This window comes from Trachymyrmex septentrionalis, unplaced genomic scaffold, assembly GCF_001594115.1.
Source record: "Trachymyrmex septentrionalis isolate Tsep2-gDNA-1 unplaced genomic scaffold, Tsep1.0 scaffold78, whole genome shotgun sequence".
Lineage (NCBI taxonomy): Eukaryota > Metazoa > Arthropoda > Insecta > Hymenoptera > Formicidae > Trachymyrmex > Trachymyrmex septentrionalis.
Genome location: NW_017305967.1, coordinates 338,955 through 353,842, shown reverse-complemented (window position 1 = coordinate 353,842; position 14,888 = coordinate 338,955). Strand labels below are relative to the sequence as shown.

At 38.0% G+C, this 14,888-nt stretch overlaps 2 protein-coding genes across 5 annotated transcripts in view; one reads left to right on the top strand and one right to left on the bottom strand.

Moving 5' to 3' along the window:
- Positions 1-12,608, bottom strand: part of LOC108754250 (serine/threonine-protein kinase 10) — a 14,731-nt gene extending 2,123 nt beyond the window's left edge. The window contains exons 1-12 of one of the 3 annotated variants that reach the window (XM_018496439.1): positions 12,531-12,608; positions 8,784-9,416; positions 8,538-8,702; positions 8,017-8,215; positions 7,762-7,892; positions 7,351-7,674; positions 5,638-5,722; positions 5,407-5,567; positions 4,796-5,322; positions 4,146-4,681; positions 1,264-3,503; positions 271-738 (exon numbers count right to left, since the gene is read on the bottom strand). In XM_018496439.1, coding sequence (XP_018351941.1) covers positions 430-738; positions 1,264-3,503; positions 4,146-4,681; positions 4,796-5,322; positions 5,407-5,567; positions 5,638-5,722; positions 7,351-7,674; positions 7,762-7,892; positions 8,017-8,215; positions 8,538-8,702; positions 8,784-8,942 — 4,836 coding nt within the window. In that variant the 5' untranslated portion in view covers positions 8,943-9,416; positions 12,531-12,608 and the 3' untranslated portion in view covers positions 271-429. Of the gene's footprint in view, positions 1-270; positions 739-1,263; positions 3,504-4,145; positions 4,682-4,795; positions 5,323-5,406; positions 5,568-5,637; positions 5,723-6,860; positions 6,907-7,350; positions 7,675-7,761; positions 7,893-8,016; positions 8,216-8,537; positions 8,703-8,783; positions 9,417-12,530 lie in introns of those variants that run through there. The other 2 variants (XM_018496440.1, XM_018496441.1) reach the window with 2 other exon arrangements.
- A 220-nt stretch (positions 12,609-12,828) lies between these two features.
- LOC108754251 (mimitin, mitochondrial) lies at positions 12,829-14,675 on the top strand. Of its 2 annotated transcripts, none has more exons than XM_018496443.1 (2): positions 12,829-12,906; positions 14,209-14,675. In XM_018496443.1, exon 2 carries the CDS (start codon positions 14,216-14,218, stop codon positions 14,672-14,674), a length of 459 nt encoding a protein of 152 aa, XP_018351945.1. In that variant the 5' UTR covers positions 12,829-12,906; positions 14,209-14,215; the 3' UTR covers position 14,675. The 2 variants fall into 2 exon arrangements, with proteins under 2 accessions (XP_018351945.1, XP_018351944.1); XM_018496442.1 differs by lacking the exon at positions 12,829-12,906 and adding an exon at positions 13,736-13,945.
- The last annotated feature ends 213 nt before the right edge of the window (positions 14,676-14,888 follow it).

Here is a 14,888-nt window from a genome sequence, read left to right as displayed (position 1 = left end):
TATATATATATATATATATATATATATATATATATACACATACATATACATACACACACACACACATATATATATATATATATGTGTATGCAACAATCGACATAAATATTAAATTCTAAATTTATTACATTAGCACTAAAGCAGTAGTGAGTAAAGCAGAGAAGTTATTGCGTTATTTATGAAGAAAGTGCCGTGTAAGCAAGGAAGTCTTACATTTGCAAGAAAATGAAAGATAATACAAAAGATCGCAATGTATTCTAATGCATTTACCAAAATCGTGTTTCAAATTTATATATACCGTTTGGAAAGTTCTTCTGTTATCATATGGAGAAAGATTAACGTAGTAGACATACATTACATACGCGTGTATATGTAAAACTTCCTTAAATTAAATGTGACATAAAACATTACAGATGATTTGGACAGACACTATCTACGAGAGAACGGTACTAGATCTGGCTTGGAGTAACTTCGTGAGAACGTGCCGTTCGACACGAAGGTACCCGAATCCGAACCGCTCATCTTCAGCGACACTCTAGGTATGGTGAAAGACGGGGAAGTGGGAGTGGAACGTGGTAAGCGTGGCAAGCGTGGTGATCTCCTCCAAGTGTCGGAAATCACGGTTTTAGAATAGTCAAAAGGGGGAAAAGAGAGACCACTAAGACCAGAAGAAGATAAATAATCTTGATAGCGTTTTTCCAATGCTTCCATTTCAGCCGCCAGATCAGCTTCTATCTTCTATAACAGGTACATCAAGACTTTATTTCAGATTTGTGTCAAGACCTAGTTTTCAAGTACTTTGCGCGTTTAAGTTACTTTAATTGCGAATTTGCATCGTATTTTCTTCCCGCTGCGTTCTTGCTAATTACTTTTCATTCTTGATTTACAGCGATTTCGTTTCATTAATGATTAGTCATGCAAATTAAGCTCAGCGCAAAGCGACGCAAGCTGAATGCAAAAGCGGACGTCTGTTAAAAAAAAAACGAGTTTACATATTCCAGCTCCACACAGCTATGCTTTCCGCTCACAAATTTCTTTGCGTCAGTTTGCGCCGAGCTTTCGAATCGATCTAAATTCTCACACTGTTACAGAATGAGCAAAAGTAAAAACGTAATTTTGAAAGTGAAGCACATTGCTAAACCAATAAAGAATTAAAAGGCAGTTATACTATTAGGCCGCAAAGATTAAAGATTTTTGCATCCAAGAAATATATCGACGATAAAATAACTTTAAGATAACATTATTCAAGTTTAACATAATTACCTGCTTTCGAGGCTTAAGTAGTGCCTTCCACTCACGAATTTCTCTTCCGTAAGCCTCTTCCTGCTCCTTCAACTTCAGAGTTTCATGCTCCATCAACATCTTTCGCTTTTCGTTCTGTAACTGTTCCAATTCCTTGATCGTAGCGTCACTCTGAGCCCTCACCTCTTCGAGCTGTCTGGAATGCTTTAATTCGAATCTTTGCTGTTCCGCCCTGTATCTCTTCTTCTCGTTCTCCTGAAACTTTTTCAGCTTCTCGCGCTCGGCATCGGGATCTGGCGCGAGCACGGACGACATCGAGATCCTCATCGATTCTCGGAACATCATCTCGCGCGCCTTCATCTCGTTACGAATTCTCTTCGGCAAGTTTCTACGTTCCACTGTTTGTCGCTTAATCAACTCCTCCTCCTTCCTCTGATTCATCCTCTTCATCTGCTCCAGTTCCTTCTCATGCCTTATGAGCATCTGATGTCTTTGCAGGAAGAAGATGTCCTTGAGCTGTTTCTTGAGTAGCTGCTGTCGCTCATGTATCTGCCGTTCCTCCTGCTCCCAGATCGCCGCTTCTCTACCACGCATCAGTTGCTGCTTCTGCTGCAAGAACTGTCGCTCCATTAACGCGATCTTCTCGCGATGGCTATCAGACAATCGTCTTAGTGACATTTCGTGACTCTCGTTGAGCTTCTCCAAGAAGAGCTTTTCCCGCTCCTCGTGTTCTGCTTCAAGCTTCTCCTTCCGTATTTTAAACGTGCTCTTCCGCTTGTCCTTTGGCATCAAATCTATCTCTTGCTTGAGCAATCTTAATTCTTGCTTCAGGCCTTCTCGGAATTGTTTAAGTTCCCTCTCCTGCTCGCTTCGAATCTTCTTGGACGACACTCGCAAATCGACCTCTTGCTGTGCTTCGGCGCGTTCGATTTGCTGTCTCTGTTGTCGGGCGAGCGCTTCTAAATCCGCTTCGGCACTCCGTTCTAAAATTTGTCGTTCTTGCTCGAATCGTTTCTCCTGCTGATCCTTGTTGAATTGAGCTTTTTGAGACAGATCCTGATATTGTTTCTGCTCCATCTTCTGCAGCATCTTTAATTCTCTTAATTCCTGCTTTCTGAATATCTGATCGTCGTACACCTTGCCATTTTCATCATCGCCATATATCACCCTTGAGGTCGTCGTCGTCATCATGACGCCGTCAATTTCGAACTTCCTCGTGCGCTTTCTCGTCTTTTTCTTCAGGTTCATCATTTGTATGTCTTCCTTCGTTCTAGTTGGTCGGGATATCTCACGATTGTAATCAGGTTTTCGACGTAGGATGACCTCCTCGTCTACCTCCGTATGTTGAGGTTGATTCAAACGGTTTTCCTTATTCGATTCTCTACTATCCTGACTGATTGTCGTCGAAATAGACTCGGCGTCAGAACGATCAATGCTCTTACTCGGCGTGTGTGACCTTATGGAACTAGAATCGCTCTGGGAACGAGAACCCTCGAAACTGTCCGGAGAAATTCGTTTCTCCTTATTGAAACTCTTAACATTGATCTCTTTCGGTCTGACAGTCTTCACGATCCTATCATCGGCGTGATGTGGCATTTCGTTCTTGATCAATCCATTTAGCTTCTTCACGTTTCTTTCGTAATCGTCTATATCTGGAGACTCCATGGTCGTACTGGCAATTATCACCTTGCCGCTCTCATCCCCGCTGTCACTTCTTAAGCTCAATCTCTCATTCGAACTCAAATCGCTATGAGACGAGCCGGTACGAATGACATTGTGTTTTTTGGATATCGACGAGTCTTTCACTTGTTCCTTATCCTCGCCGACAGTGACCACCGAGACATGACTGGTATCCTGCAATTCTTCCACGATGGAGCTCACTATAACTACCTCTGACTCATCCAATTTTTTACCGATTCTCTTGGATACGTCAGTAAGTACGATAGGCTGTTCCTGCGGCGTATATTCCAGACTATCCAAACTAGGAAACGCGTCGTCGTCGACAGAATTATCGTTCACTTGAGTCTTGTTCATCTCGTTGGCAACGATAACGACTTCCGATGTCGGAGAGATGCGACGCGGAAGAGGAGTCGTTGTCGTGGCTGCCGTCGAGGGCGCGTCCACCAATACTGGCGGATGCGTTGTCACAACGGTTACTTGGCTTATATTACTTGCTAGACTGTTCGACATATCCGGCGAGTCGGTAGTAATATGGACGGTCGATGTATTTAAGCGTACTTCTTGTTCAGGTTGAGCTTTTCCTGAAACGTGTACAGTATTTATTGAAATTTCTTGTAAAAAAATATCTTGAGAATTCGCAAATTTTCCAAGTACTTTTATTCAAATTTCAGATAAGAATAGAGAATTTTAGTGCAACTTTGAAATAAATTAGAACATAATCAGTACGAATAAATTATATACTGAAAATTAATAAAAGATAGGAATTTTACAAGACTATAATTTTCTTAGATCCACAAAATCTCTAAAATAGTATAGGAAAGAGATTCACTACAATATAGTATCAGTAAACTACTCTTTTCTGTGTTGAATATTTTCTATTCTACTGTTACTCGGATATTTTTATAAAAACGTACGCGATATAAAAGGATATACATAAATATACGTGGATGCCATAATTATTGTTACCGTTTATCGATATTTTGCATTAGTAAGAAAAAATAATCAAAGAAATAACGCTTTCAGAAAGAGATAAAATTTAAATTAAAAAAAAAAACTTCTAAAAAATTTTTCTAAGTATCGACACATTCCATGGAAGAATCCCTGATTTTCAAGAATAAAAAAAATCCGCTGAAAATTCTAAATTTTTCTAGGTAAATATTCTGATGTAATATAAGTCAAGAACAAGTAAAGATTAATCTAAGGTAATACTATCTAAATTTTACCAGTAATAACGACTATATTGTCTCCACTGCTTCTCCTGGAACCACTTCTGCTTCTGAGCGGTGTCGATGTAATCACTGAAACATTAATTCCTGGATCCTGTTTCTCTAAGCTCTTGTCATCACTCACTACGTCATCCTGGTTGTAATCCGTCTTATTACTATCTGTTTTTGCGTGTCTTAACTCATCTGAGAAGCTTTCAAGAGAATCATTTCTGGACGATCCCGCGCTGCGACTTTTCACGGAACTCTCAGTCTTCGTTACGCCAAACTGCGTCTTAATATCTTCCGTAGAATTAGCTTTAACATTATTCTTCTCCGATAGGCGCGTCGACGCGACGGATATATGCTTCAATGTTTCCATAGAACCGTCGCTTATTCTTTTTTTAGGGTCCATGGATAATCGCTTCTCCAATACGGCGTTTAATTTCTCCCCAACAGACTTTCGCTTCTCCTCCAAACTCTTGTAAACCTCTTTTTCTCGAGATTGTAATTCATAATTCGTTACGTCATCAACAGACGACAGCTTATTTTTCATTCTATAGAAATAAAAATATTATTTTACGATAAAGAGTTTTTTTTTAAATCAGAATTCTAAGTTTAATTTATGAAACTTAACTCTAACCATTAAAAAGTAAATGAAAAATGCTTACCTGCTTTTATCTTCAAATGATGATTGTTTATATATTATTTTTGATAAGTCTTCAATCATCTCTGGCTTCACGGGTGCCGACTTGCGTTTCTCATTTATGCCCAGTTTCTTCGAGACGGAACTCGATTTATTGTTTATTAACTTCTGTTGATTTTCAAACTTTTTTATATTATCAAATAATTTACCGTTACCCTCACTCTCTACTTTCTTCGTCTTCTCGGAACTATCCAATTCATTTTGCGTCTGATCTTCTAAATTCTTTTGCTCTTTATCTTTAACATTTGTCACCCGTTGATCCGCTGTCTTTTCATTTTGCGATAATTTATTAATATGTGGTTTGTTGTCTTCCATAGATTTCTGTTTATCTGGCAGATTTGCGACTTTTTCGACGGTTTTCGAAATGTTCTCTCTCTCCTCGTCTTTCTTCTTTTTCTCTTCGCTATCTTGACGCATAGGTGGTGGCGGAGGTGCTGGACCTTTATCTCGAGATAATCTGCGCTCATTTGTTTCACTTGGTGGCTTAGGTGCCTGCATAAATAATTACATATACGCTATTATCAAACATTCAATTGCTACGCAATTGATGATCTATTAATTAATTATATCAAGTACCTGCTTCTTCTCGACAGGAGGCTGTATGTTCTCTTTAGACTCAGCCTTACGCAATCTCTTATTTTTGTCCTCTTTCTCACCATCCCGATTGATTTCTCGTTTGTGACTCTCCTCTTTCTTCACAGGCGCAGGCAATGCCACGACGTTTTCTTTTTCGGGGACTGGAAAACAGAGACAAGTATTATTACATTTTAGAATGTTATACATATTGATTTTGTGTGTAATACTCACTCTTAACATCAGCATCAAGACGCGTAGGTGCGGAGTCATCTGTGATTTGATCCAGTTCCAGAGGAAGCTGAGACGTGCGCTGCTCCTGAAATATTAACACATATGTAACCTTAAATGCGAATATAAATAAAGAAATATAGATAAAAATTTCTTTCGATTCAGAATCATTTGATTTCCATTACAAATGCCATGATATTAAGTAACATTTAACCAGATACATAGAAATATTAATGGCAGATTACAATCGTAAATTTGCAGTTTACTGTTTCGATATAAAGAATATGAAATTATGAAAAGAAAACAAAATAGAAAATGTTATCTCATGCATATAATTATGTGGTGATCCATATAAAATTTACAAATTATTTTCTCCGAAATTCTTAGGAATAGTAATAAAATTTCTTCTGAGATTTTACAGTAAATTTTTTGTAGAAAAAAGAAAGAAGAAAAGATATTCAAACTTTGAAGGAGATAGCTTTGTCTACTTCTTTTCTCACAAATTGAATCTTCTTATTATTACAAAAGTCTCTAGATTTCCGACAACAGCATTCCATTTTATCCTATAAAAATCTCCAACACACTTTAAAATATCAAAGAATTTTATTTCAGAAAAAAATAGCTGATATTGTTATATGGATCAGTATATAACATTTTTCTTAGTACAGTAGCATATGTAGCTTTTTTAAGTATATTATATAACTCAGGATTAATTGATTCTGTTAGCACACGGAATGCAGCGGCGCAAATTACTAACCTGACGCGCATTGGGGTAATGAGGCTGGCGAGAGCCAGAAGAACCGCATGCACAGCCAAAGTAACAAAATTATCACAACATATTTATCATGACCATACTTTATACATAGAATTTATTCTACTATTGATACCATTCTACATTTTCAATAATCCATTTCTTACAATTAAAAAGAAAAGCGAAATTGGCAACAGATTTAATTTTAAACGCATGCACTATTGTAATATTTAAGTGAAATAATCACGCATCATGCGTAATCTTATATAAATGCGAACAGTCACATCTTATTTAAGAATTGACAACTTGATACAAATAAACTAATGTTTTAATGCGTTCGTAATTTTTCAGGGACATTTGTCAGGACCAATAATCAGGCTCTAACTGATACAACATCTGAACAACATTTTTCTAATTTCCTTCATTTTACATAGACAGGGGGAAGACAAGTATGCTTCACACAGAAGCAGCTTACCAATTCGCTGATATTGTTCTCTGTGTTTTTTCGTTTTTTTGGCCTTCTATAATAACGGAAGCATGTAACAATGTGTAATACATGTTAATTCTGCATTATCAGAAGCTCTGTGCATAACTATCTGAATTATGAAATAAGTATTTATCACGTGTTATTATATAAAATATAATCTCTTGCACTAGAGCAAATTTATTTAAATAAGATCGAAAGTGTTTCACATTATTAACTACAATATAAATGTGACTACAGTATAAATTAATGTAATAAAAACGCTATGTTAAAAAATATTTATTCTTCATAAAAGCATGTATTAAATTTGTAAATCTCATGCAAAGAATATGTATGTTGCATATTTTTTTAATAGAAGGATTCGTATATCTGTTAGTTACAGTTTTATAAATTGTATTTTTTCTTTATTCTATATGATTTGCATAATTAACATGTACCTAAAGAACGCAAGATGGAATGCAAGGTAGAAAATATAACCTACCTCCGCTTCCTCATCTACCAGTTCTTCTTCAACAACATCCGCCTTATATTCAAGTAACAAGTCCCTGATAGGCTTTGGATCTAAATTTCGGCTTATAAACGGATGCTTTAACAAATCGTCAGCTGTGGGTCGTGAGGTTGGGTCCTTTATAAGTGCTTTAGCAATAAAATCATTAAATTCCTTACTCCATTTCCCGGGCTGATCCAGTTTCGGCGGATCACCTTTCTGTATTTTAAGTAGCACTCGCATCGGTGACATTTCGTGATTCGGTGGTTCCATTTGTGCAAACTCTATAAGAGTTATACCAAGAGACCAAATGTCCACCTAAATAATCGAGTTTACGTATAACATCTTTATATGTTACATCATATATCAAATAAAAAATAGATTTTTATATTTACGAACACCTACTTTAAAATCATAAGGATTGTCCCTGAACGTTTCACATAAGACAACCTCGGGTGCCATCCAGTAGGGAGTTCCAATAAACGTATCATGTTTCTGCAGAGTATGCTTGTTCTTTGCAGATACGCCAAAATCAGCTATAATTAAAGACAGAATCCCTTGTTATATTGTATTTAAATAATAACAAAAAGATATTACTAAAGCATATTTTTAAATAAACAGTTTAATTTCAAAAATAATTGCAATTAAATAGACAATTACCTATTTTAACACCCCCTGCCATAGTCAGTAAGACATTTCCCGCCTTTAAATCCCTGTGTACGACTTTGGATTTGTGTAGGAAGGTAAGACCTAGAGTCATGTGTTGGCAGATATATGCTATTTGCATTTCTGTTAATGCCTTTTCCAACTCAACCATTATGGAATCCACAGCACCGCCGTCGCAATACTCAATTAACATCTACAAAAAAAATTTTTCCTCTTTCTTTGCTCTTTTTACAAAATAATCATTTGATTGCGTCACAAAAATAATTTTTATTTATAAAAAAAGCTCTTGCAATAAATAATTACAGCATTGATCATAGATTTAAAGCATCCTTAATTTATTGCACTTTCTTGGAAAAGGCTAATAGAAGCAAAAAAAAACTAATAAAATATTAATTATTTTTTTATTTATTTTTCGTTAGATATAAAACATTTACAGCACTTTGTAGTGGGTGCTTTATACTTATAGTCAAGGCTGCATAACAGAAGCATATAATATAGAAATATAAAAAATATACCCATAATTTTCCCTCAATGAAATAAGCCTCGTGTAATTCAACGATATTCGGATGCTTGCATTCTGACAAAATGTCTATCTCGATCATAAAATCACTAAGATCGTCCTCTCCCTCCAACGCACACATTTTTGCAGCGGCAAGCTGATTGGACTGCTTATGTTGTGCCTGGAGTAACAATTATTTAAAGAAGACGTTAATAGAACAATCAAACTTGATATCCTGGAATTTCTTAAAATGCTACATTACCTTATAAACTTTACCAAACGCACCATCTCCCAGTTCACCCACCATTTCCCAAAACTCTTCCGGATTGCAGTCCATCTTGATGTTATTGTATAACTTCTTCTTCTTCGCATCATTGCCACCAAAGTGGAAAGCTTTCTTCAGATTTGATAAGAACGACATTTTGATAGATATATCTCGATATATTCACAACGTGTACTCAAACTCGAATTACTATTGCAATTTGAACACACTGAAAACCCTTAACAACACTCTCCGCTGTACAAAGTGTAATCATTAACAACTGTGTATTAAATTTGTAAAATATAACTCTAGTTGGTGCTCAAAAGAGCTTAGTAACTATTTCGTAGCACTGTAATGTGTGGTAAAACAATTGTCACTTTACGTAGTCTCCGCATTATTTTAATATCTATTGAATTATATAAGAGTTCTTTAAGCGCAGGAGTGTTACTTTCTTTAGATCCCTGCTGGATACCAGGGGATCGTGCCACACCACTCCCGCATCTTTGTAAACTCTAAGCCGCACTTCCTAATCGATTATCGTTGCGCTCAAACTACTGTGGGCACAGAGAAAAACAATGCGACCCATTGCTCAATCTCCAATAATTAGACACCCAGGAAATGTCGAATCAAGTTCTGAAACAAAAGAATACAATTTATTATTTATTATCAATTATTATACTTGCAATTCTATCAATTTGTTTTGTTAACATTTTAACGTTCGGTTTGTTAAAAATACGGAAGTCGAAGAGAGAACATATCTTTTCAGCTTTTGCTATGATGTATATGTGTTTTATTTCTAATATACTTCAACGAATAACACAGAAATTTCGTTACACAGAAAACTAGGACAAAGTCAGCGGAACGTCCTGTTAAACAAGATGTTCACCTTAAAGTTGGCTTGAAACTAGAAATCATATACTGCATGTATAAAATCTTAATGCGTGCGATTTTAATGTATAAAATCTTAGCGTGTGCTAAGTGCTCATTAAAAAGAATCAAACATGAGACGTATTACGCGGATGTACAAATAAATTACAGAGGCAAAAGATAAGAGACGTAAGAGAACACAGATATCGTTGATAAGCTTAAAAAAGAAAAAAAAACTGCTATCTGCAGTCAGTATTATCAAGGAATTCGTAGTAAAATGCCGAACAATTAACAATAACGCGTTCACTGAAAATTCGAATTCTCGGCGGTCCACCGAATGCCCTTCTCTGCGATATTTGCAACTACATTCTGTAACTTGAAAACGATAGTGTTATCGTTATTGTTCCACAAATAAAATATATGATAAAAAAATCAGCGCAACGATAACACTGTCATTAAGAATTAAGCCTAAGACGCAATTGAAAAGCACAGGCAATGGAAATAGGAGATAACAGATTTGAACTTATAGCCTAAGATATAATTAAAAAACGTAAGTAACAGGAATTGGGTACGAAATGGGGTACGAGGGTCACAAATGGAGGGATCTTGCTCAGGGACGGGAACAGCGGCGGGATTTGGTATTTGCGGCAATGAGCTTTCGAGTTCCTAACGCCTAATAATAATAATAATAATAATAAGTAACAGGAATTGTGTGTGAGAATAACAAAATTCAACTTATCAGAAACCATGATATTTTGGGGTATATACGATTTCAGGTAGAAACCATATTCCCTGCTCTCCTATCACTTGTGTTTTTCAATTGTACATTAGGCTTATCAGAAGTCATGAATTCTGATAAACATAGTTTCTGATAAGTTGAAATCTATTATTCCCTGTCCCTATTGCCTGTGTTTTTCAATTGTGTCTAAGGCAATACAGAATGTAGCTTTTGGCCCTTTAATTTTTAGGTGGAAGATGTTTTTAAAGGCCGAACTTTCGCAACGGGACGCCAACACATACTTCTACGAGTTTTCTTTCAAAGGGAAGGAAGAGGCCAACTGGATAGCCAAAGGCGAATGCAGTGGCGATTGCAAAGTGATGCCCTACTCGCGGAAGCATCCTGCGTGTGGGCAGCGAGACTTGCAAAACGTCCGGTGGATTCGCAGGCGCGACGGCAAATTCGATTAGGCGTTTAATCGGAATTACCGTTGCATATCGCGGCGAGTCTCCGCCTCGCGATATAATCCTTTTTAACATGGTACGCGAAATGATCGTCTCCCCCTCCCTTCCTAGAAATTTCACACTGGAAAGTAGCGATTATTTATTTTTACTACATTTCAGTATTAAATTGTTGCTTAAAGAAGCTACGCGATTTGCGGCTCCTTGTTTATACATCGTTATAAATGTCAACGTTTCAAGCATTGCGATTCATTCTTGAGACATTCTGAAATTTAAAAAAGTTAAATAAAAGGGTACGTCAGGCAAATGAGAGGGGCAGTCAGTAGGACATCAGGCGCAGTTAGTAGGACGCAATTAAAATCTATAATTATCAATTATACTCGATTAACATTTCGGCTCACTTTTGATCAACATTAATGCCCATTTTTAATTTTAATTTTGATTCAATAAACTTCATCTTTATCTAGTTCTAAGAATTAGAAAAAGATAAATAGTAAGTTGAACCAAGATTAAAGTTAGTCTACATTGGTAGAAACGGGCATAAAATTGGATTTTTGAAAGGGCTTTAATTGATAGTCGCCCTCGATCGCGTATATCTTGTGTAAATGTGAGGGACAATAAGAAATCGTGAAAAAAATGGCTAGAAAAGAGAGAGAGCAAGAGAGAGAGCAAGAGAGAGAGAGAGAGCGAAAGAGAGAGCGAGCGAGCGAGCGAGAGAGAGAGAGAATGTCGACAGGTGTTGACGCTCGGTCACGCGGCTTGACCAGGCTTGACACAATTTTGACAAGTGACCTTAGGTCACGTCCGTACCGTTGCCGATGCGACCGACGTGCCAGGAGGTACAGCTGTACGGAAATCTGACTTTTCAAGAATCCTGGCCGGCAGAGATCCGTCTCGTCCCCGTGTCCTGTCTATCCACGCGTCGTCCGTCTCGGAAAAGCGGTTAGAGCTCCTCTCGCACGAACACGCCCCGACACGCCGCGCATGGGAAATCGAGCTCAATCGGGCAACGCACGGCCGTTCACGCGTGAGCGACAGCCGAGAGACAGCCGTCGTCGTTGCCGACGATGACGATGTTCGGGACGGCCGAGATCGCGTAGGACAACGTCGAGCTTGTATCCGTCTTGTGGAGGCTAGACTGTTTCGCGGGTGCGCCTTTTCTCTCTCTTTCGCTCTCTCTCTCTCTCTCTTTTTCCGCATTGCCTACCTGCGACACTCTCCCTCTCTCCCCTGCCACGATCGAGATATGTACGCGGATGACTTCATTCCACGCGTATAGAAAGTGCAGGAAGGTGCATTTAGAACGGTGCTGTCCAAAATACGTAATTCCACTGGCATTGACTTGATGTGTGTCGACGTTCACGCCTATCGCTTTTCTTTCTCTCTATTTCTATTTATTTCCATTACGGAAAAAAAGTAAGACATGAACACCTATATATGTCAAGCCAATGCCCACGATTACAAATCTTGGACAGCTATTCCATGTGAACGGGGAGAGAATAAAAGCGCTGTGTCGCGCTCACTTCAGGCGAGACGGCGAGGACGGTCAGATGGTAGTGAACATGGTAACGAATACGCGTGGCCCGCGTGCAACTTCAGGGCGGACGACGAGCGGCTGTCCGTCATCTACACGAGAAATATTTTGAGGACGTGTTCTCTCGGAAGAAGCAGTTATGCCAACTCTTGGCCACTGTCGCTTACCTGCGATCGGTGACAGGATGGTCTAGTATTGAAATCTTGGACACGACGACCGCCTTCTCCTCCTCCTCTTCCTCTTCCCCGCGTTTTGCCACTGCGATATCCACCGGAATGTAGCCGATAGCTGGTCGACTGCGCGTCCTGTTTCACGGAATCTGTTCATGGGAGAGAAACAGAAGGCTGGAGCGATCACACTGAATAGTAAATACACACGCGAGTGCAGATCGCGTTCCGTCGCGATCCACACAGGAGTCTATCTTTCGTGGAGATTGGCAATCTCTACAGCAAACCTGTCCGCATACACGGCCATTTTCAACCTACTGCTCACCATCACGTTTGCACGATCGCACTCACGCATGCACGCACGCATGTAACACACGTAAGCCACGAGAGAGCGAGCAAACCTCTCATGCGTACACGAGACGCGCTCCACCGCGTTTGGTCTGCGTTCAGAAGCTTTACTAGGGCCGGTATTCATAGTCGATTCTTATCAAGACCGTCTTAAGTAATGCCTAAGATGGTGCGGCCACAATAGAAGGAATAAGGAATCCAACCTATCAGAAACCGTATATTCCAGTGTATCCAATATCTGATAGGTTGAAAGCTATTCCTTATTTGAAAGTTATTTCGCTAATGCAGCCTTCTGATTGGTTCGTGACTTCTTAAGACGTCTTAAATATAAGATCTGACTATGGCCGGTATTCATAGTAATTTCTTATTTTAAGACCTCCATGATGGATTTCTCGATTCTCAAGGTCTCCTTGGCAACCAATCACATTCAATTGCTCGGCAAGAAGGCTAGCAGCTTTGTCCAGTTTGAACGCGCTCAATATTAAGATTTTAATCCATCAGAAACCGTATATTCTGATATAACTAGTATCTGATAGATTGAAATCTTAATATTTGTTGCTGTTCCTGATATTTGTTCTATTGTGCGCAAATCCTAATGGCTTCTACATGTTTGCCGCGCGGCAGACGTCGCACTAATAATTTTATTGCTCGTACATAGTCAAATCTTGTACTTAAGGTTTCCTTAAATTTATCTTTAGATGCTCTGAAGATAAATTTAAGAAAGCCTTAAATATAAGGCTTGACTATGAATACGAGCATATGTTCTTAAGTCATCCTCACCATGCAAAACTTCTAGAAATGATGTAATATTACTTCCGTCGCGTGACAAAAGTTGGATTGAGTTCAACTTTTGTCGCGCGGTGGAAATTCCTCAGGGAGGAAGTTTTGGAACGCACCCCAGGAGTCTAGTATCATTCTATCCTTATTATCACTTGTTATTTACCGAACGTAAATAAGGATGATGTTCTGAGAACATCCGAATGGGAATCCGAATACTCCTTTATAAAAGAAGAGAAAGTACTAATTCTAACCTAAAAAAAAGTTATCAGTTTTATATACATCAAACCGTACGTAAAATGACAATTGATTTATATCGATTAGAAGTTACGTAAAATTATAAAATTTTTTCGAAAAAAGTACAACATAGCTACTTGTTCTACTCGAGATCATCCACGTTTAAACAGAACTGTGTTTTTTAGGTTATCTATTAATTATCAAATTATAGTCGGAGTTATAAGATCTTCTCAATATTTTCTCGGCATTTTATTACATAATATTAAATATAGTTTATGTGTCCAAGATATAATCATTCTCTTTATTTATAAAATAGCGATAATATGGCCAAAGAACGTGGCGTCTTGAAAATAATTTGGAACAGTATTGTATCCTCGCTGAAACCTCGCTTCGCCCGTCGTAAATTGATTGGCGAGGATTACTTTGGCACGAAGTATTACCAGGAAGATATTCTTTCTTCCTCCCGGAAAAGGCCACCGCGGTATTTCGTTCCAGTGAACAAGGAAAACTTCGAGCAAGAGTTACCCGCGGAATGGGAGGCCTGGTTGAGATACCGTAGAAAAGAACCACCCACGCGAGAGGAAATAGAAGCTAATTACCAATTGGCAATAACTAAGAAGGAGAATGCAGCGAAGCTTTTGAATGAGAATCGCTCAAAAAATGATAACACTAATCTTCCAACATCATCTACTACTCAGACTACTCCGGGAAATTTTCCAGTCTATGAAGATATGAAAGGTTTTGGTAGTGATTATAAACCAAAGGACTCCTACAAAGAATAATAATAAATAAATAAATAAAGAATAAAACAAAAAATTTGATGAAATTTCTAAATAGTTTTAAAGAAATTGTTTAGCAAAAATTGTTTTCTAACATTGATAATTGATTGTAGGATTCTATATATGATATATGAACATTTTTTAATTTTTTTGTTAAACTGGACTGTATCAGAGAACAATCTGAAAACAGCCATCCCAGCCTTTTTTATGAAACTCT